We start from the raw sequence: 15,213 nt of genomic DNA on the forward strand, positions 1-15,213 counted from the left end.
AGGGCAAAAAAAAAATTAAAAAAAAAGGCAAATTTATTAAAAAATAAATAAAATAAATATTTATATAAAAAAATAAACAACTGTGGAGTGATAAGACCCCACCAACAGAGAGCTCTGTTGGTGGGGGGAAACGGGGGGGGGGGAATCACTCTTGTGCTGTGTTGTGCGGCCCTGCATCTTGGCCTTAAAGCTGCAGTGGCCAATTAAGTAAAAAATAGCCTGGTCTTTCGGGGGGTTTAATTCTGCGGTCCTCACGTGGTTAAACAAGTAAAACTTTGCTGGGATGTTGAGAAAAAAGTGTCAGGGAAATGCTGAAAACCATCCCGGCAAGCTCAGATAGATCTGGCTACATATCCCTTTTTATATGCATGTCAGCATTCTTGGTGGGGAGGATGCAATTTCACAACAGGCATTTTAAGCTGGTCTGCAGTATCTCAGCTTAGTAAATCAGGCCTTTGGTGTATAACTGAAAGGCTACTTCCATGTACTAAAGGGAAAAGCTTCAGTCGTTTTGATCAGTGTCCTATCTTTGAACATCAGGAAAAGGCTGCTCAAAGTTTATTTTCTGGTATTTGTTGGAACTAGGAATAATTCTCAGTATGTATTTTTTTTTTATTTCCAATTGAAGTTGCTCTTTTGATGTAAAATTGAATTTAACAATTTTGAAAGTGAATCCCAAAATATCTGTAAATAAGTCTGGCATACCGCAGTGAGGACAGGTGTAATGAGAAGACCGGGTCCCCACAGAAATTGTTGATCTACTGTCCAAGTTTCTGAATCAGAATAGAATCTGAAAAAAAAATGGCACATGGTGGTGATGTTAATATTTGAAAATTTTACAATTACATGACTTTAAAAGTAACACTCTCCTTTGCCATGCATGGAATAAAGTACAGTGATTTAAGTAGATTCCTGGGCTATTTGCTTAAGATATTTTTTATTTTGAATAGTGTAATTTCCTTATGGCATTGTGATTTAGCTACGTTTATATCGCTGAATCTCTGATACCTATTAAGATGGACAGATAAGGTGGAGCAACTTTCTGTTTATGAAGAGGACTGCATGTCTACTAAAAAAAAAAAAAAAAGATCATCTGCTAAGTTCAGCTAAGTTATTTCTCACCTCAGAGGACATTCTTTCATAAGAGTCAGGCAGACTGCTATTATGAGGATATTCCTGGAGGGATATGAGTGGAGAATGTGAAAATGGGGTTTATTGTTTTCAGTTTAGAGAGCTGATGACTGTAAACAAGCAAGAGCATTGGGGGTTGAGTTGAGACGAGGTACTCTGCCATTTAGGCCCATACACACATCTGATGAAACTTGGCCTAGGCAACTAATAATGACCCGTTCAGCTGAGAATCCAGTATTTGTACAGAAGCCCCTGATGCCCCCAACTGCTTGGCTAGTGATCTGTCCTTCTGGATCATTTTGGCAAAGCAATGGCAGATAGCATTGTTCTCCCCAATTACCTTGTCTGCCAGATTAGAAATCACTGGGCCCCCCCTGCAAAACTTTGGATGGGGCCCCCTCCCCCTGAACACTAAATAGGGACTGTCTACACATCTTTGTCTACAAAACTTCGTATGATCTGTTATCAGTAACTGATGCAGATGCAGTCATTAGAACCACTGTACAGAGAACAGAAAGTTTTTTTCTTCTCCTTGCCCTTAGTTTTCAGTCTCTCAGGTGGGGCCCCCTGTGGCTTTTGGACCCCCCTGCGGCTGCAACCCTTGCAGGGTCTATTGTTACACCTCTGAACAGAATTCATTGATCACTTGCAAGCAAGTGACACATCTGCACCACCTCGGTCGTGCAATGTTGCCCGAGGGATCTGGTCTTGATCCCTGTTGGGCAACACTGAGCATGTGTACTGGCCCTTACAGAGTGGGGTGCATTTAAAGAGAATCTGTACTGTAAAATTCTTACAATAAAAAGCATACCATTCTGTTCATTATGTTCTCCTGGGCCCCTCTGTGCTGTTTCTGCCACTCCCTGCTGCAATCCTGGCTTGTAATTGCCATTTTTATGCAGTGTTTACAAACAAAAGACATAGCAAGTGATAGGCTGAGAGCAGCTCAGTGTGTGAGTCATACAGCGTATGCAGGGGGCCTGAAGAGGGTGTGTATAGCTTCTATCCAATCACAAGCAGCACAGCACATTCCAGCCTGACTGCCTGAGCCCGACAGACCCGACAGAGGAGAGAAGATTAGATCATATAACAGAGATAACACAGCTACTGTGCAACTAGGAAAGGCTGCAGTAAGACAGAACACATTAGAAAAGCTAAAGGAACTTATAGTATAGAAGAAATAAGGCTCAAAATTTTGTTAAAGAGTCTCTTTATGGAAATCCTGAGTTTAGGTTAGAAAACAAGGTGTTGATGTGTTTGCATAAAATGTGTTAACCAAATTGATGCAAATGTTGCATATGTAATGCAAATTGCAATATTTAAACAACAATCAATATGCAATTTGTAAAATTGTTAGTATACATATGTGCACATGTAAATTCCACTGTTATTTAGTGAAACTCCCTTAATGTTTGAAATGCGTACACTATTAGCAGCTCATTTACTCAGTTATTTGCAGCCCGGATTTGGATTTTAATTTACGGGCTCACGTGTACCAATGTGCTACAGGGATAAATCTAGCAACAAGCAGGCTGGAGATGTATGCAGGTTAAGTTGGAGATTCTGCAAATTAACTTGTGATGTGAACTGGTGTTTTCCTTCTAGAGGTCACCTTATGATTATATGAGAATATCTGTTTCCTGACAGACTTGATAGAATAACATACTTATAGGGATGGTCGGAAATGCCAATTTCCGCTTCCGCGGAAAATCCGTTTTACACCATTGCCAATTTCCGCTATCAATTCCGCTATCGATTTACGCATTACGATGTTAAATTCTGCATTTTGCCGAATTTAACATCGACTTTCTCAAAAACTACAAGGTCTTTTTGAAAGATTTTTTCTTCTCGTTCCCACTCTTCTGCTTAACATACCCTGAAAATGTGGTGTTTCTAGCATTTATGGGGGCTTTGCTATTACCCTCTAAAGTCAGCAGCATACAGCATATCGGTAATGCGGATTTTCTGCATTTTACATTGCAGTCAATGGCTGCCGACTTTAGCGGTTAATAGCAACGCCCCTGTAGGTGCTAGAAACACCAGTTTTTCAGGGTATGTTAGAAGAGTGGCAACAAGAGGGAAAAAATCTTTCAAAAAGACCTTGTAGTTTTTGAGAAAATCAATGTTAAAGTTGGCAAACATTTCCGTGAAAATTTCTGTGATTTCCGTGAAAATTTGCCTACCGCAATTACCGCATTACCGATTTCCGAATTCCGATGAGGAAATGCAATTTCCAATCATAAATGTGGAAATTGCATTTCCGCGGAATCCGAACGAGCATCCCTGCTAATGATCAGTAAGAGGTACTCTGGTGATGAGTTCAGAGAGATAAATGGACTTACCAACACAAGGGTGGGCAATTGTTACGGCTGGTCAGAATTCTCCAGTATCCACCAACTAAATTATTCAGAGGGATGGAATATCCCACTCACTAAAAAAGGTTATTATTATTATTGATTTGTACTGGATCCTCTGGTTAATTGGCAGCCAATGAACAGCTTGACAGAGAGGGGCAGCAGAGGAAGAGTGAGAAGAAAGATGAATGAGACGAGCAGCTGAGTTCAGTACTGACTTGAGCAGGGCCAGTCTGTTAGAAGGTAGTCCACAAAGCAGTATGTTACAATAGTCCATGATTAGTTCATTTTTACTCATATTAAGTTTTAAGAAGTGAGAGAACATGAAGGATGATATAACAGACAAGCAGTCAGGAATATGTGTGAGGAGGAAGTTTAGGTCTGGGGCCAAGAGGTACAGTTGTGTATTGTCTGCATATAGGCGGTATTGAAACAAACTGGGCGTATTTAGCTTGGAAAAAATGTGATTGAGAGGTGACCTGATTGACATGTATAAAATACATCAGAGGGCAATATAAAAGCTTGGCAGATTAGCTTTTTGTTCCTAGGGTTGTATAACAGAAGGGGACATGATCTGCGTATGGAGGAAAAACGTTTTTGCCATCTATTTAGAAAGGGGTCCTTCACAGTGAGAGTGGTTAAAATCTGGAATAACCTACCACAGGAAGTAGTTATGGCAAATGCTATATCTGCATTTAAAGAGGGTTTGTATGCTTTCCTTGCATTGAAGGGCATCCAGGCTACAATAACTAGGAAATTCATAGGAGAGTTGATCCAGGGATTTATCCGACAGCCATCAATAGTCGGGAAGGAAGTTTTCCCTTTTAAGGCTAACTGCCACCTTGTAATGTTTTTGCCTTCCTCTAGATCACCTGGGTAATGTGCTGGTTCAGGATGGTGTTTTTTTTGTTTGTTTGTTTTTCTGGTTGAACTTGATGGACTGATGTATTTTTTTTTAAACCAAACTAACTATGTAACTATGGCAGTTATTGTTGTATTTCCACCTTAAGCTTCAAATGGCATTCAGCTTGGTTATAAAATACTTACTCATGTAGCAGCGGTCTCACCACAGTTTCTCCTGTAGTGTGAGCTTTGTAGAACAAAGTGTACAGGTATGGCAACAGGGTGTAGCGGATATTTAAATAATGCTTTGATGTCTGCACAAGAAGGGAATCTGCACCAAAAGAGGCAGGATCTTGAGCCTGTAATTAGAGAAGACATTTCAAACTATCATTAAAATAAAGTGACCAGATAGATAGATAGATAGATAGATAGATAGATAGATAGATAGATAGATAGATAGATAGATAGATAGATAGATAGATAGATAGATAGATAGATTATGCACTTGTAGCAGATAGTTTATTTGAAAGTTTTATTAATAATCCTACCAAGTATTACATATCAATAACATTTTGTAATGAACACCTGTTACAAAATCAAAAGATACTAAAAAGGTATCCCTGCATAAGTTTTAATAATCTTCAAACTTTCTCTGGTTAGCTGTTTGACTTATGACCCTTACATGTGTCAGAAAGAGAACTAGAGAAACAGATTGCCTAAAGTCAGCTTTCAGACACAGGGGATGGCCTACATTTTCTAAAAATTTGTTTAAATTTAAACCATGCTACATAGTCATTGCTACTAGTACTGACAACATTTCCCAAGTCACCTTTCATTATAGACAAATGACCAAGGAACTGAAGGTATGAGAAACTGAAAACTAGAAAGCACTGTTTGAACTAGGGGACATTTTTTTTCTTCTTTAAAGGACAACTGTAGTGAGGAGAATATGGAGTCTGCTATATTTATTTGTTTTTTTAACCACTTAAGGATCACAGGCTTAAACCCCCCTAAAGACCAGGCCATTTTGTCTAATTAGGCCACTGCAACTTTAGGCCTCACTGCAGGGCCGAACAACTCAGCACACAAGTGATCCCACTCCCCCTTCCCTTTTCTGCCCAATAAACAGAGATCTCTGTTGGTGGGCTTTGATCGCTCCTGGGGTGTTGGGTTTTTTTTGTAAATATTTTTGTCTTTATTTTTTAAATACATTTCCCATAAAGAGGTTAAACAATACTTGGCATGTGGCACTTGGCATGTAGCACTTTGCACTTGGCACATGGGACTTTGCACTTGGCACATGGCTCTTTGCACTGGGCACGTGGCGCTTTGCACTTGGCACGTGGCACTTTGCACGTGCCAAGTGCCAAGGGCCACGTGCCGAGTGACAGTCAGACAGCAGAGGAGACGACTGTCACACTGGCACTGCTCAGCAGCACAGCAATTCTGTAGTAAGCTAACAACTACTACTCTAACAACTACTAGCACTGACTGCAGTACTACAGTACTAACTACACAATAACACAGTAATCCTATTCCCTAATCCCTAACCTATACTGTAGCTAGATAAGGCTAATAGCTGGCCAGCAGGCAGCAGCTGGCTTGGTCTGTGCACAGCACACACACAGACACATAGCAGCTGCAGCAGCCCTGCAGCACACACTCTGACTGTCACACAATGAAATCAAGCTAATTAACAATATAACAATAGTGTAGTGATAGTGAAGGGGTTAATCACTAAACAGCTTTAGGTTTATCACTGTGTACAGCACTTGCTAGGCCAGCAGCACTGGAGCATGTCTCTCAGTGAGCATTCACAAGCAAGGATGATATTTCTCATCATGGCAGCCCTCCCTATTATACAGGGGGGCTGGCCAGTGTTCCGTTCTGTGATTGGGTGCCAGGGTTTAGGCTGGGATGCCTCTGATTGGCTCAATGAGGTCAGGTGGGGCTGGCCAGAGTTCCCTTCTGGGATTGGCTGCTAGGGCTTCTGCTGGGAGCCCTCTGATTGGTTCAATTATGTCATCTCCTTAGTTTCAGTATTCGGATCTGGATATCCGCGGATATCCGGGTATGCGACCAAATATCCGCAGATAGCTATCCGAATTTCTACAGAAATCTGGTATCCGAATCAGATAGCTGAAAAACTGTCTGATATCTGGGTTACCTGGATATCCAGAATCTGGATGAGCAGCACTGGCCTGACAGCCCTGTTGGTGAATTGGGCAGCAGTAGTGTCTGAATCTTACAAAAAAAACACCATGCAACTAATCTTGTCAGATGTAACAATAATGCCAGAAATGCCTGGTCTGCTGCATGCAGGGTCTATGGCTAAAAGTATTAAAGATATGGGATCAGCAGGATAGCCAGGCAACTTATTTCCTTAAAAGGAAATAAATATGGCAGCCTCCATATCCCTCCCAATAAGATTAAATTAGACGTAGAAAGACCAGCAGACTCAGCAGATTATGAAAAGCACACAGCAAAAATTGAGAATAGGTAAAGTTGCTGGATTATGACAGATCAGGGTGACACCTATGTCTACCTAATTAATATTTTACCCAATAGACAATACATTTTTAAAGGATTTTGCTCATCTCTTTTATGAATTGCAGACTACTATGTAGCAGTACTGCCTTTTACTACCTCCATATATAATTTACTATGATGAATAACATACACTTTGAAGGTACTATAATCCTGTAATACATATAGATAATTAACCACTAACTTCATCACAATAACTTACACAATCCTTGATCTAGTACAGCTTGACCCAAAAATATCCATACATGTTGGCGGCAACAGGGTTACAGAAAGAAAATAGACTATTAGCATATCCAAATTTATGTTTAGCATATTTTCTGGATCTAGCAGTGGCTGCTTGTTGACCCATTACTACCTTAGGTACTTTTGATAGCCAAAATACTTGAGATAATTTTGGCTTCCAGTTTGATGTCTGTGAAGGTAGGCCTACCCCATTTTCTGCACCCCTCAAAAATTAGGCAACAAATAATTGACTGTACTATATTTTTTTTGCCAATTGCATTGCCCCCTCAATAATTTAAACTGTAAGACTCACCTTGTACCCTTCAGCATTATGGTTCCTAGAGAATGGGTAAAAAGCTCCAACTTGCATCCATCTTCTGCAAAGCTCTTCAGAGGAATCTTCAAAAAATCCACAAATATCAGCCCCAATCTAAAGATAAAACAGTAAACATTATACCAACATTTCGATAATTATGCTATTAACGCTCATTGCTATACAGAGCATATTGTCTTAATCCCAGATCCACCATAGCTCACGTCTTAATATCGCACTGGGAAAGTAATCCAAATAATATTGCACAAACTAAATGACATTTATTAGTCATCTTACACAAAATGGGGCAAATCTAATTTTACTGGTATATTTTCAAACTTTCATAAATCTGTGCATTGTGTGGGCAGCAAAAGGGATTTTAAGAAGTAAGGAAAGCCATACAAGATACAAGATGGATTTATACGCCAAGTACGGTGGTGCCGTACTCAGAATTGCTTGTGGTACACATTGCTTAGGCAAAGTACACAACAACAGTTGTGCATGTTACATATACAGCAAAATTACACATGATGACAACATTAACAATACACTTACAGTTACAATTACACATACCAGCAGCATTAACAGTATGATAACATCTATGTCATAGTGTGTGTTAGAGATTCAGAAGTGAAGGCAGAAGAGCAGCTCCTAGGGCAGTGATGGCTAACCTTGGCACTCCAGCTGTGACAAAACTACAAATCCCATCATGCCTCTGCCTCCCCGATTGATGCTTAGAGCTGTCAGAGTATTGCAATGCCTCATGGGACTTGTAGTTCCACCACAGCTGGAGTGCCAAGGTTAGCCATCACTGTCCTAGGGCAAGCATGCTGATTGCAGACTAGGAGGAAAGAGTCAGGGGTCAGTGTTGTTGAGCAGTAGAACTGCCTGGGGGAAGAAGGACTTCCTGCGCCTGGTGGTCTTGGAAGGGATAGTTCGGAAGTGCTGTCCAGATGGGAGGAGCTCAAAGAAGCTGCTGCCAGGGTGGGAGGGGTTGCAAGATATCCTGGTGGCCCTCTTCCTCATCCTAGCCATAGTGGATCCCCTGCTAAATTTGCTCATTTGCCCTCTGACCAAAATGTGACCAGTCTATAATTATAATGGTAGGTTTATTGTAGCTGACAGGTAGAATTACAACAAAAGAATAGTGTTGGGCGAACAGTGTTCGCCACTGTTCGGGTTCTGCAGAACATCACCCTGTTCGGGTGATGTTCGAGTTCGGCCGAACACCTGACGGTGCTCGGCCAAACCGTTCGGCCATATGGCCGAACTAAGAGCGCATGGCCGAACGTTCCCCGAACGTTCGGCTAGCGCTGTGATTGGCCGAACGGGTCACGTGGTTCGGACCCGAACGCGCTCTGATTGGCCGAACTGTCACGTGGTTCGGGTAAATAAATACCCGAACCACGTCATATCTCCGCCATTTGTCTGTGGGTTTAGCTTTGGGTAGGCAGGCAGGGTAGTTCGCGCTCCAGCCACGCTAGCCAGGGTCCCCCCCAGTCATTGTGTGTCGCTGCTGGGAATAGTAGTACACCGCTCGCTCAGCATTCTGTTTACTGCCACTCTGTGTACCTCGCTCAGCCACACTATATAGCATTCTGTTTACTGCCACTCTGTGTCTGCTGGGAATAGTAGTACACCGCTTGCACAGCCACACTATATAGCATTCTGTTTACTGCCACTCTGTGTACCTCGCTCAGCCACACTATATAGCATTCTGTTTACTGCCACTCTGTGTCTGCTGGGAATAGTGGTACACCGCTCGCTCAGCCACACTATATAGCATTCTGTTCACTGTTCTGTGTCTGCTTGGAATAGTGGTACACCGCTCGTTCAGCCACACTATATAGCATTCTGTGTACTGTTCTGTGTCTGCTGGGAACAGTAGTACACCGCTCGTTCAGCCACACTATATAGCATTCTGTGTACTGTTCTGTGTCTGCTGGGAACAGTAGTACACCGCTCGCTCAGCCACACTATATAGCATTCTGTTCACTGTTCTGTGTCTGCTGGGAATAGTGGTACACCGCTCGCTCAGCCACACTATATAGCATTCTGTTCACTGTTCTGTGTCTGCTGGGAATAGTGGTACACCGCTCGCTCAGCCACACTATATAGCATTCTGTTTACTGTTCTGTGTCTGCTGGGAATAGTGGTACACCGCTCGCTCATCCACACTATATAGCATTCTGTTCACTGTTCTGTGTCTGCTGGGAATAGTGGTACACCGCTCGCTCAGCCACACTATATAGCATTCTGTTCACTGTTCTGTGTCTGCTGGGAATAGTGGTACACCGCTCGCTCAGCCACACTATATAGCATTCTGTTTACTGCCACTCTGTGTACCTCGCTCAGCCACACTATATAGCATTGCGTACTCTGCCAGTCAGTGTGTATATTGCTGGGATCAGTAATACTCCACTCACCGTCAACCACTATATGAGCTCAACATGAGTTCCCCAGAGACCTCCGCTGTGAGCAGCACTCCCAACAACAGCAACAGCCAACGCCCCACGCAAGCTATAACATCCACCCCAGCAGCCAGTGGTCAGCAGCAGCCCTCCCCGGAGGAGAACGTTGTGTCCATCAGTCCGTCGCCAGAGCGATTAATGAGGGCTGCCATTGAGGAGATGATGGGGCCTGATGTGGAGGAGGAGGTCTGGCTCAGGCCAGCATCCCAAGTTAATGTTGAGGACGATGAGGGGTCTGTGTCTGGGGATGTTGGGGTGGCAGAGGTGGTGGGTGGGTCAGACTCAGGAGAAGAGTTGTATGATGAGGATGATGATCGGGACCATCTGTATGTGCCTCAGAGTCCGACCCCGGAAAACATGTTGTATCGTGTGTTTAGGTACTAAAATCTGCGTTCCCTCCCAGTAGTGTTGGGCGAACAGTGTTTGCCACTGTTCGGGTTCTGCAGAACATCACCCTGTTCGGGGTGACTATATAGCAGACTATATAGCATTGTGTTTAATGCCACTCTGTGTACACGGCTCAGCCACACTATATAGCATTGTGTTTACTTCCACTCTGTGTCTGCTGGGAACAGTAGTACACCGCTCACCCGCCACTGTATAGCATTGTGCTCTGTGTCACTGCTGACAATAGTGGTACACCGCTCACCCACCACTGTATAGCATTTCTGTACTGCCACTGTACTGCTGCCAGTCAGCGTGTACTTTAAGGATAAGTGAAATGAGGAAGAAATCCGGTGAAAGAGGGAGGGGCAAGGGAAGAGGTGTTTCCCCTGACGGTTCACGTACAGGCCACAGGGGAGCACCCAAGAAAACCCACTCAATACTGCCCATGTTGTCCAGGACAACAACCCTCACAGATCCAAAAGAACAGGACCAGATAATTACTTGGATGACCTCTCAAGCGTCCAGCAGTGGGTTAAGCAGCACCAGCACATCACGCACGAGGTCCGAGTCCTCAGCCAGTTAAAGTCTGGGCTTTCTTTGAAGACTGCACTGAGGATGTTACCATGGCGATTTGCAAGGTGTGCAAGACCCGCCTGAGCAGGGGGAAAAGTATTAACAACCTCTCCACCACCAGCATGAGCCGCCACATTCTATCCAAACATCCCACTCTGTGGGCAAACGCGGCAGGACAGGGTACCACCAGCAACACTGCCTCCCTTGGGTTCACCAGACTCACCACCAGACCCGCCTCAGCAGCAGCAGTAGCCCAGCCATTGCGTGGTTCACAACATTCACAAACATCAGACGATGCTGACACTGTCACTTTCCGGACTAGTGCTCTTGAGGTCTCCCAGTGTTCATCAAACACAACAACCAACAGCCCTTCGGTGTGCAGCGCTACGGTTGAGTTGTCTGTTTCTGAGATGTTTGAGCACAAGAGGAAATTGCCAGCAAATGACCCCCGGGCCGTGGCAGTAACAGCCAGCCAGCATAGCCAAGCTTCTGGCCTGCGAAATGCTGCCATATCGAGTGGTGGAGACAAACAGCTTCAAGGGCATGATGTCAGTGGCCATCCCACGTTACGTGGTTCCCAGCCGCTACCACTTTGCGCGCTCTGCAGTGCCTGAGTTGCATGAGCACGTGGTCAGCTAAATAACCCGAAGCTTGAAGAATGCCGTTGCCTGCAAGGTTCACCTCACCACTGACACCTGGACGAGTGCGTTCGGCCAGGGTCGATACATCTCCCTTACCGCGCACTGGGTGAACCTTGTGGAGCCTGGCAGCGATTCCTCACCTGCTACGGCGCGGGTGTTGCCCACGCCGCAAACAGCTGGATAACAACAGCAGCACCTACCTCTCTGACTCCTTCTCCTCCAACGCATCTCAAAGCTGTACCTCATCCGGAAATGCTAACCCAGCACCAGCAGCAGTAGGATCGTGGAAGCAGTGCAGCACAGCTGTTGGCATGCGTCAGCAAGCGTTGCTGAAGCTGATCTGCCTTGGGGATAAGCAGCACACAGGGGAGGAAATTTGGAGGGGAATAAAGGAACAGACGGATTTGTGGCTGGCACCGCTGGACCTGAAACCGGGCATGAAGCTAGACACCTGGCACGAACTGGCAATGTACGCAATAGAGGTGCTGGCTTGCCCGGCAGCCAGCGTTATGTCGGAACGCTGTTTCAGTGCTGCCGGAGGCATCATCACAGATCGGCGTATCCGCCTCTCCACAGAAAATGCAGACCGTCTGACTCAAATTAAAATGAATCAATCCTGGATTGGAAACGACTACGCAACACTCCTGGACCCCAACCAAGTAACATGACCGATGAACATCTGGGATGGTTTAGCGTTTCCGGTCCCTGTTTATTGAACCTCTCATCTGTATTACATTTATGACTGCATGGCGGCAAAAAGCATTGCTGCTATATCCGCACGCTTTTTGTCCTCATGCAAGGCCTGGGTTGTTGTGTCTCACAAAGCGTGGCCTTCTCCTCCTGCGCCTCCTCCTGTTCCATCACGTGTGCTGCTGCTGCTGCTGCTGCTGGGTTAGCGTTGCCGCGTGGTCCCTGTTTATTGAACCTCTTATCTTTATTACATTTATGACTACATGGCGGTACAAAGCATGCTATCCGCACGCTTTTTGTCCTCATGCAAGGCCTGGGTTGTTGTGTCTCACAAAGCGTGGCCTTCTCCTCCTGCGCCTCCTCCTGTTCCATCACGTGTGCTGCTGCTGGGTTAGCGTTGCCGCGTGGTCCCTGTTTATTGAACCACTTATCTTTATTACATTTATGACTGCATGGTGGTACAAAGCATGCTATCCGCACGCTTCTTGTCCTCATGCAAGGCCTGGGTTGTTGTGTCTCAAAGCGTGGCCTTCTCCTCCTGCGCCACCCTCCTCCTGTTCCATCACGTGTGCTGCTGCTGGGTTAGCATTACCGGTCCCTTTTCCTGGAACCTCTTATATGTATTACATTTATGACTGCATGCCGACAAAAAGCATGTTACCTGTGCAAAGAAAACAGACATTTCCCGCATTTAAAAGACAGTTTTCCCTTTGAAACTTTAAAATCGATTTTCTCAAAAACTATAAGCTCTTTTTGCTAAATTTTTTTTCCTCTTGTACCCACTCCCAAGGTGCACATACCCTGTAAATTTGGGGTATGTAGCATATAAGGAGGCTTTACAAAGCACAAAAGTTCGGGTCCCCATTGACTTCCATTATGTTCGGAGTTCGGGTCGAACACCCGAACATCGCGGCCATGTTCGGCCTGTTCGGCCCGAACCCGAACATCTAGATGTTCGCCCAACACTACAAAAGAACCCTCAAGAGCTCAGTGCCCCAAAGTCAAAGCTGGATGTGGATTCTAATCAGTGAACTAAGTATTTGATCCCTTGTCAAAAGACCAAAATTGAAGGCTTCCTCTTCAATGTATACAAGTAACGAGTTGGGATTAGGAATGACTATGAGCACCCTCTGTAAGGGAGTGCTCCTGATCCCAGCGTGTTACAGGATCTGTAAATAATAATAATAATAGTAATAATAATACCTAAACAATACCAGTCCACATGGTCCATAACATGGGTGGGCTCTGTCAGAGAGGGTTGACTTGTTCCCCTCTCTTGCAAAGCCCCCATTGTCCACCCATTGTCCACGTGCAAGAGCAGGTACACACTCCCCACCTCATACTCACAGAGGTGGTGGTGACTCATATGCTGGAATCTCAAAGCCCTTTTAGTAATAAGAATAAGAATGCGTTGTTTGTTTTTACTTCAAATCAACTTTTAATTTTGACCTCCAATGTTAATTTAGCTTGGAGAGGTTTGGTGATATGCATGTGCAGTGAGTCTTCTATCTTGCTCTTTTGCATCCAACCCAGACTCTCTCTCTGCTTTCTGCATATTCTGAGCTGAGATTCACGCCATTTAAATATATACGGAATAGTGCATGCAAATACATAATTACCTCTTCTTTGTTTGGCACCTGACTGCCTTGGCTGCAGGCAGCTCATGAAATTTATATATATATAAAAAAGTGGCAGCTGTGTATGCTACAAAGGCCAAACACTAGGGGCAGTGCGGCACGTACCTTACATGACCACTAGAAGTGGTTTGGCCTCTTGCAATTGTTACGTCACACAGGCACCCCAGGACTCCAGAGTGAAAAGACAGGAGGGAGAATCTTGGGAGAAAAACATGGGAACTACGCTGCGGACAAGTGATTGTAAGATATGCTGCCCATGACGCTTGTCGTGAAATCAAGCACCGCTAGCGATGCACACCCGACCCACCACTGATCGAGCTAAATTTTTCATCTGTCGCAATCTGGCTGAAATTTACCAATTTCGGCCCCCCCCCCCCAAAAAAACGTTATTAAGAATTGTTTGCAGCATCATTTTCTAGCAGATTAAATTAAATGGTTAATTTAGCCAGATATTGATGCAAAAAACTGTCAAGTGTAGAACTACCTTTAACCTCTTCAGGACCACAGCCCCCCCCCCCCCCCTTAAAGACTAGGCCATTTTTTGTAAAATGGGCCACTGCAGCTTTAAGGCCAAGCCACAGGGCCACACAACACAGCACACAAATGATCCCCCCCCCTTTTCTCCCCACCAACAGAGCTCTCTGTTGGTGGGGTCTGATCGCTCCCCCTGTGTTTATTTATTTTTTTTGTCAATATTTTTCTTATTTTTTATTAAATAATGTATTTATTTTTCCCCATCCCTCCCTGCAGCCAGCCAATCATGGTGATCGGCTGTCATAGGCTTCTGCCTATGAAAGCCGATTGCTCTCTCTAGTGTCCCAGGGGGAGCTGTCCCCAGTATAGTGCTGCTGCAGATTGCAGCGCTGTACAATGTAATTAGACAGCGGTTTTGCCGTCTAACAGTCTCCGAGCGGCTCTGCTCTGCCTACCAAGCCGGAGATGTACGCGCGATCTCCTGCAAACTGAAACCCCAGGACTTTACGCCCATCGGCGTGACACGGTAGGTAAGCAGTTAAAGTGAACCCGAGATGAAAATACACTGATGAGAAGAACAATTGAATCTGTCCTGCTACTCCTTAAAATGACCTTTTTTGACATTTAATGGTTTTATTATATATATAAACATTTAGGGCTCATTCACACTGTAGGTGTTTTCAGGTTTTTTTTTTACACGCAAGCGATTTTTAAAATCATCCAACAAAACGCTTGTGCAATGAATGTCTATGAGAAGGTTCATATCAGTGCGAGTCGTGCGAGTCGTGCGAGTCGTGCGCTGTGCATTCAGTAAAACGGTGCATGGACTATTTTGAGGTGATTCTGCCTCAATGGAAAGTAAAGGAGAAACGCAAAACGCTCACAAAATCGCTTTGTGTAGCGATTGTGTTTGCATTTTAAAGAATTAAT

The 15,213-nt window shown here is 44.4% G+C and overlaps 1 protein-coding gene across 1 annotated transcript in view; it reads right to left on the reverse strand.

The window, feature by feature from the left end:
- The window catches only part of SI (sucrase-isomaltase), a 328,081-nt gene that overhangs the window by 167,884 nt on the left and 144,984 nt on the right, over nucleotides 1–15,213 (reverse strand). Inside the window, exons 18-20 of the mRNA XM_068280942.1 lie at nucleotides 7,411–7,527; nucleotides 4,533–4,687; nucleotides 706–790 (exon numbers count right to left, since the gene is read on the reverse strand). Of these exons, the coding sequence (XP_068137043.1) occupies nucleotides 706–790; nucleotides 4,533–4,687; nucleotides 7,411–7,527 (357 nt within the window). The remainder of the gene's footprint in view (nucleotides 1–705; nucleotides 791–4,532; nucleotides 4,688–7,410; nucleotides 7,528–15,213) is intronic.

The sequence above is a fragment of the Hyperolius riggenbachi genome, chromosome 4, assembly GCF_040937935.1.
Source record: "Hyperolius riggenbachi isolate aHypRig1 chromosome 4, aHypRig1.pri, whole genome shotgun sequence".
Lineage (NCBI taxonomy): Eukaryota > Metazoa > Chordata > Amphibia > Anura > Hyperoliidae > Hyperolius > Hyperolius riggenbachi.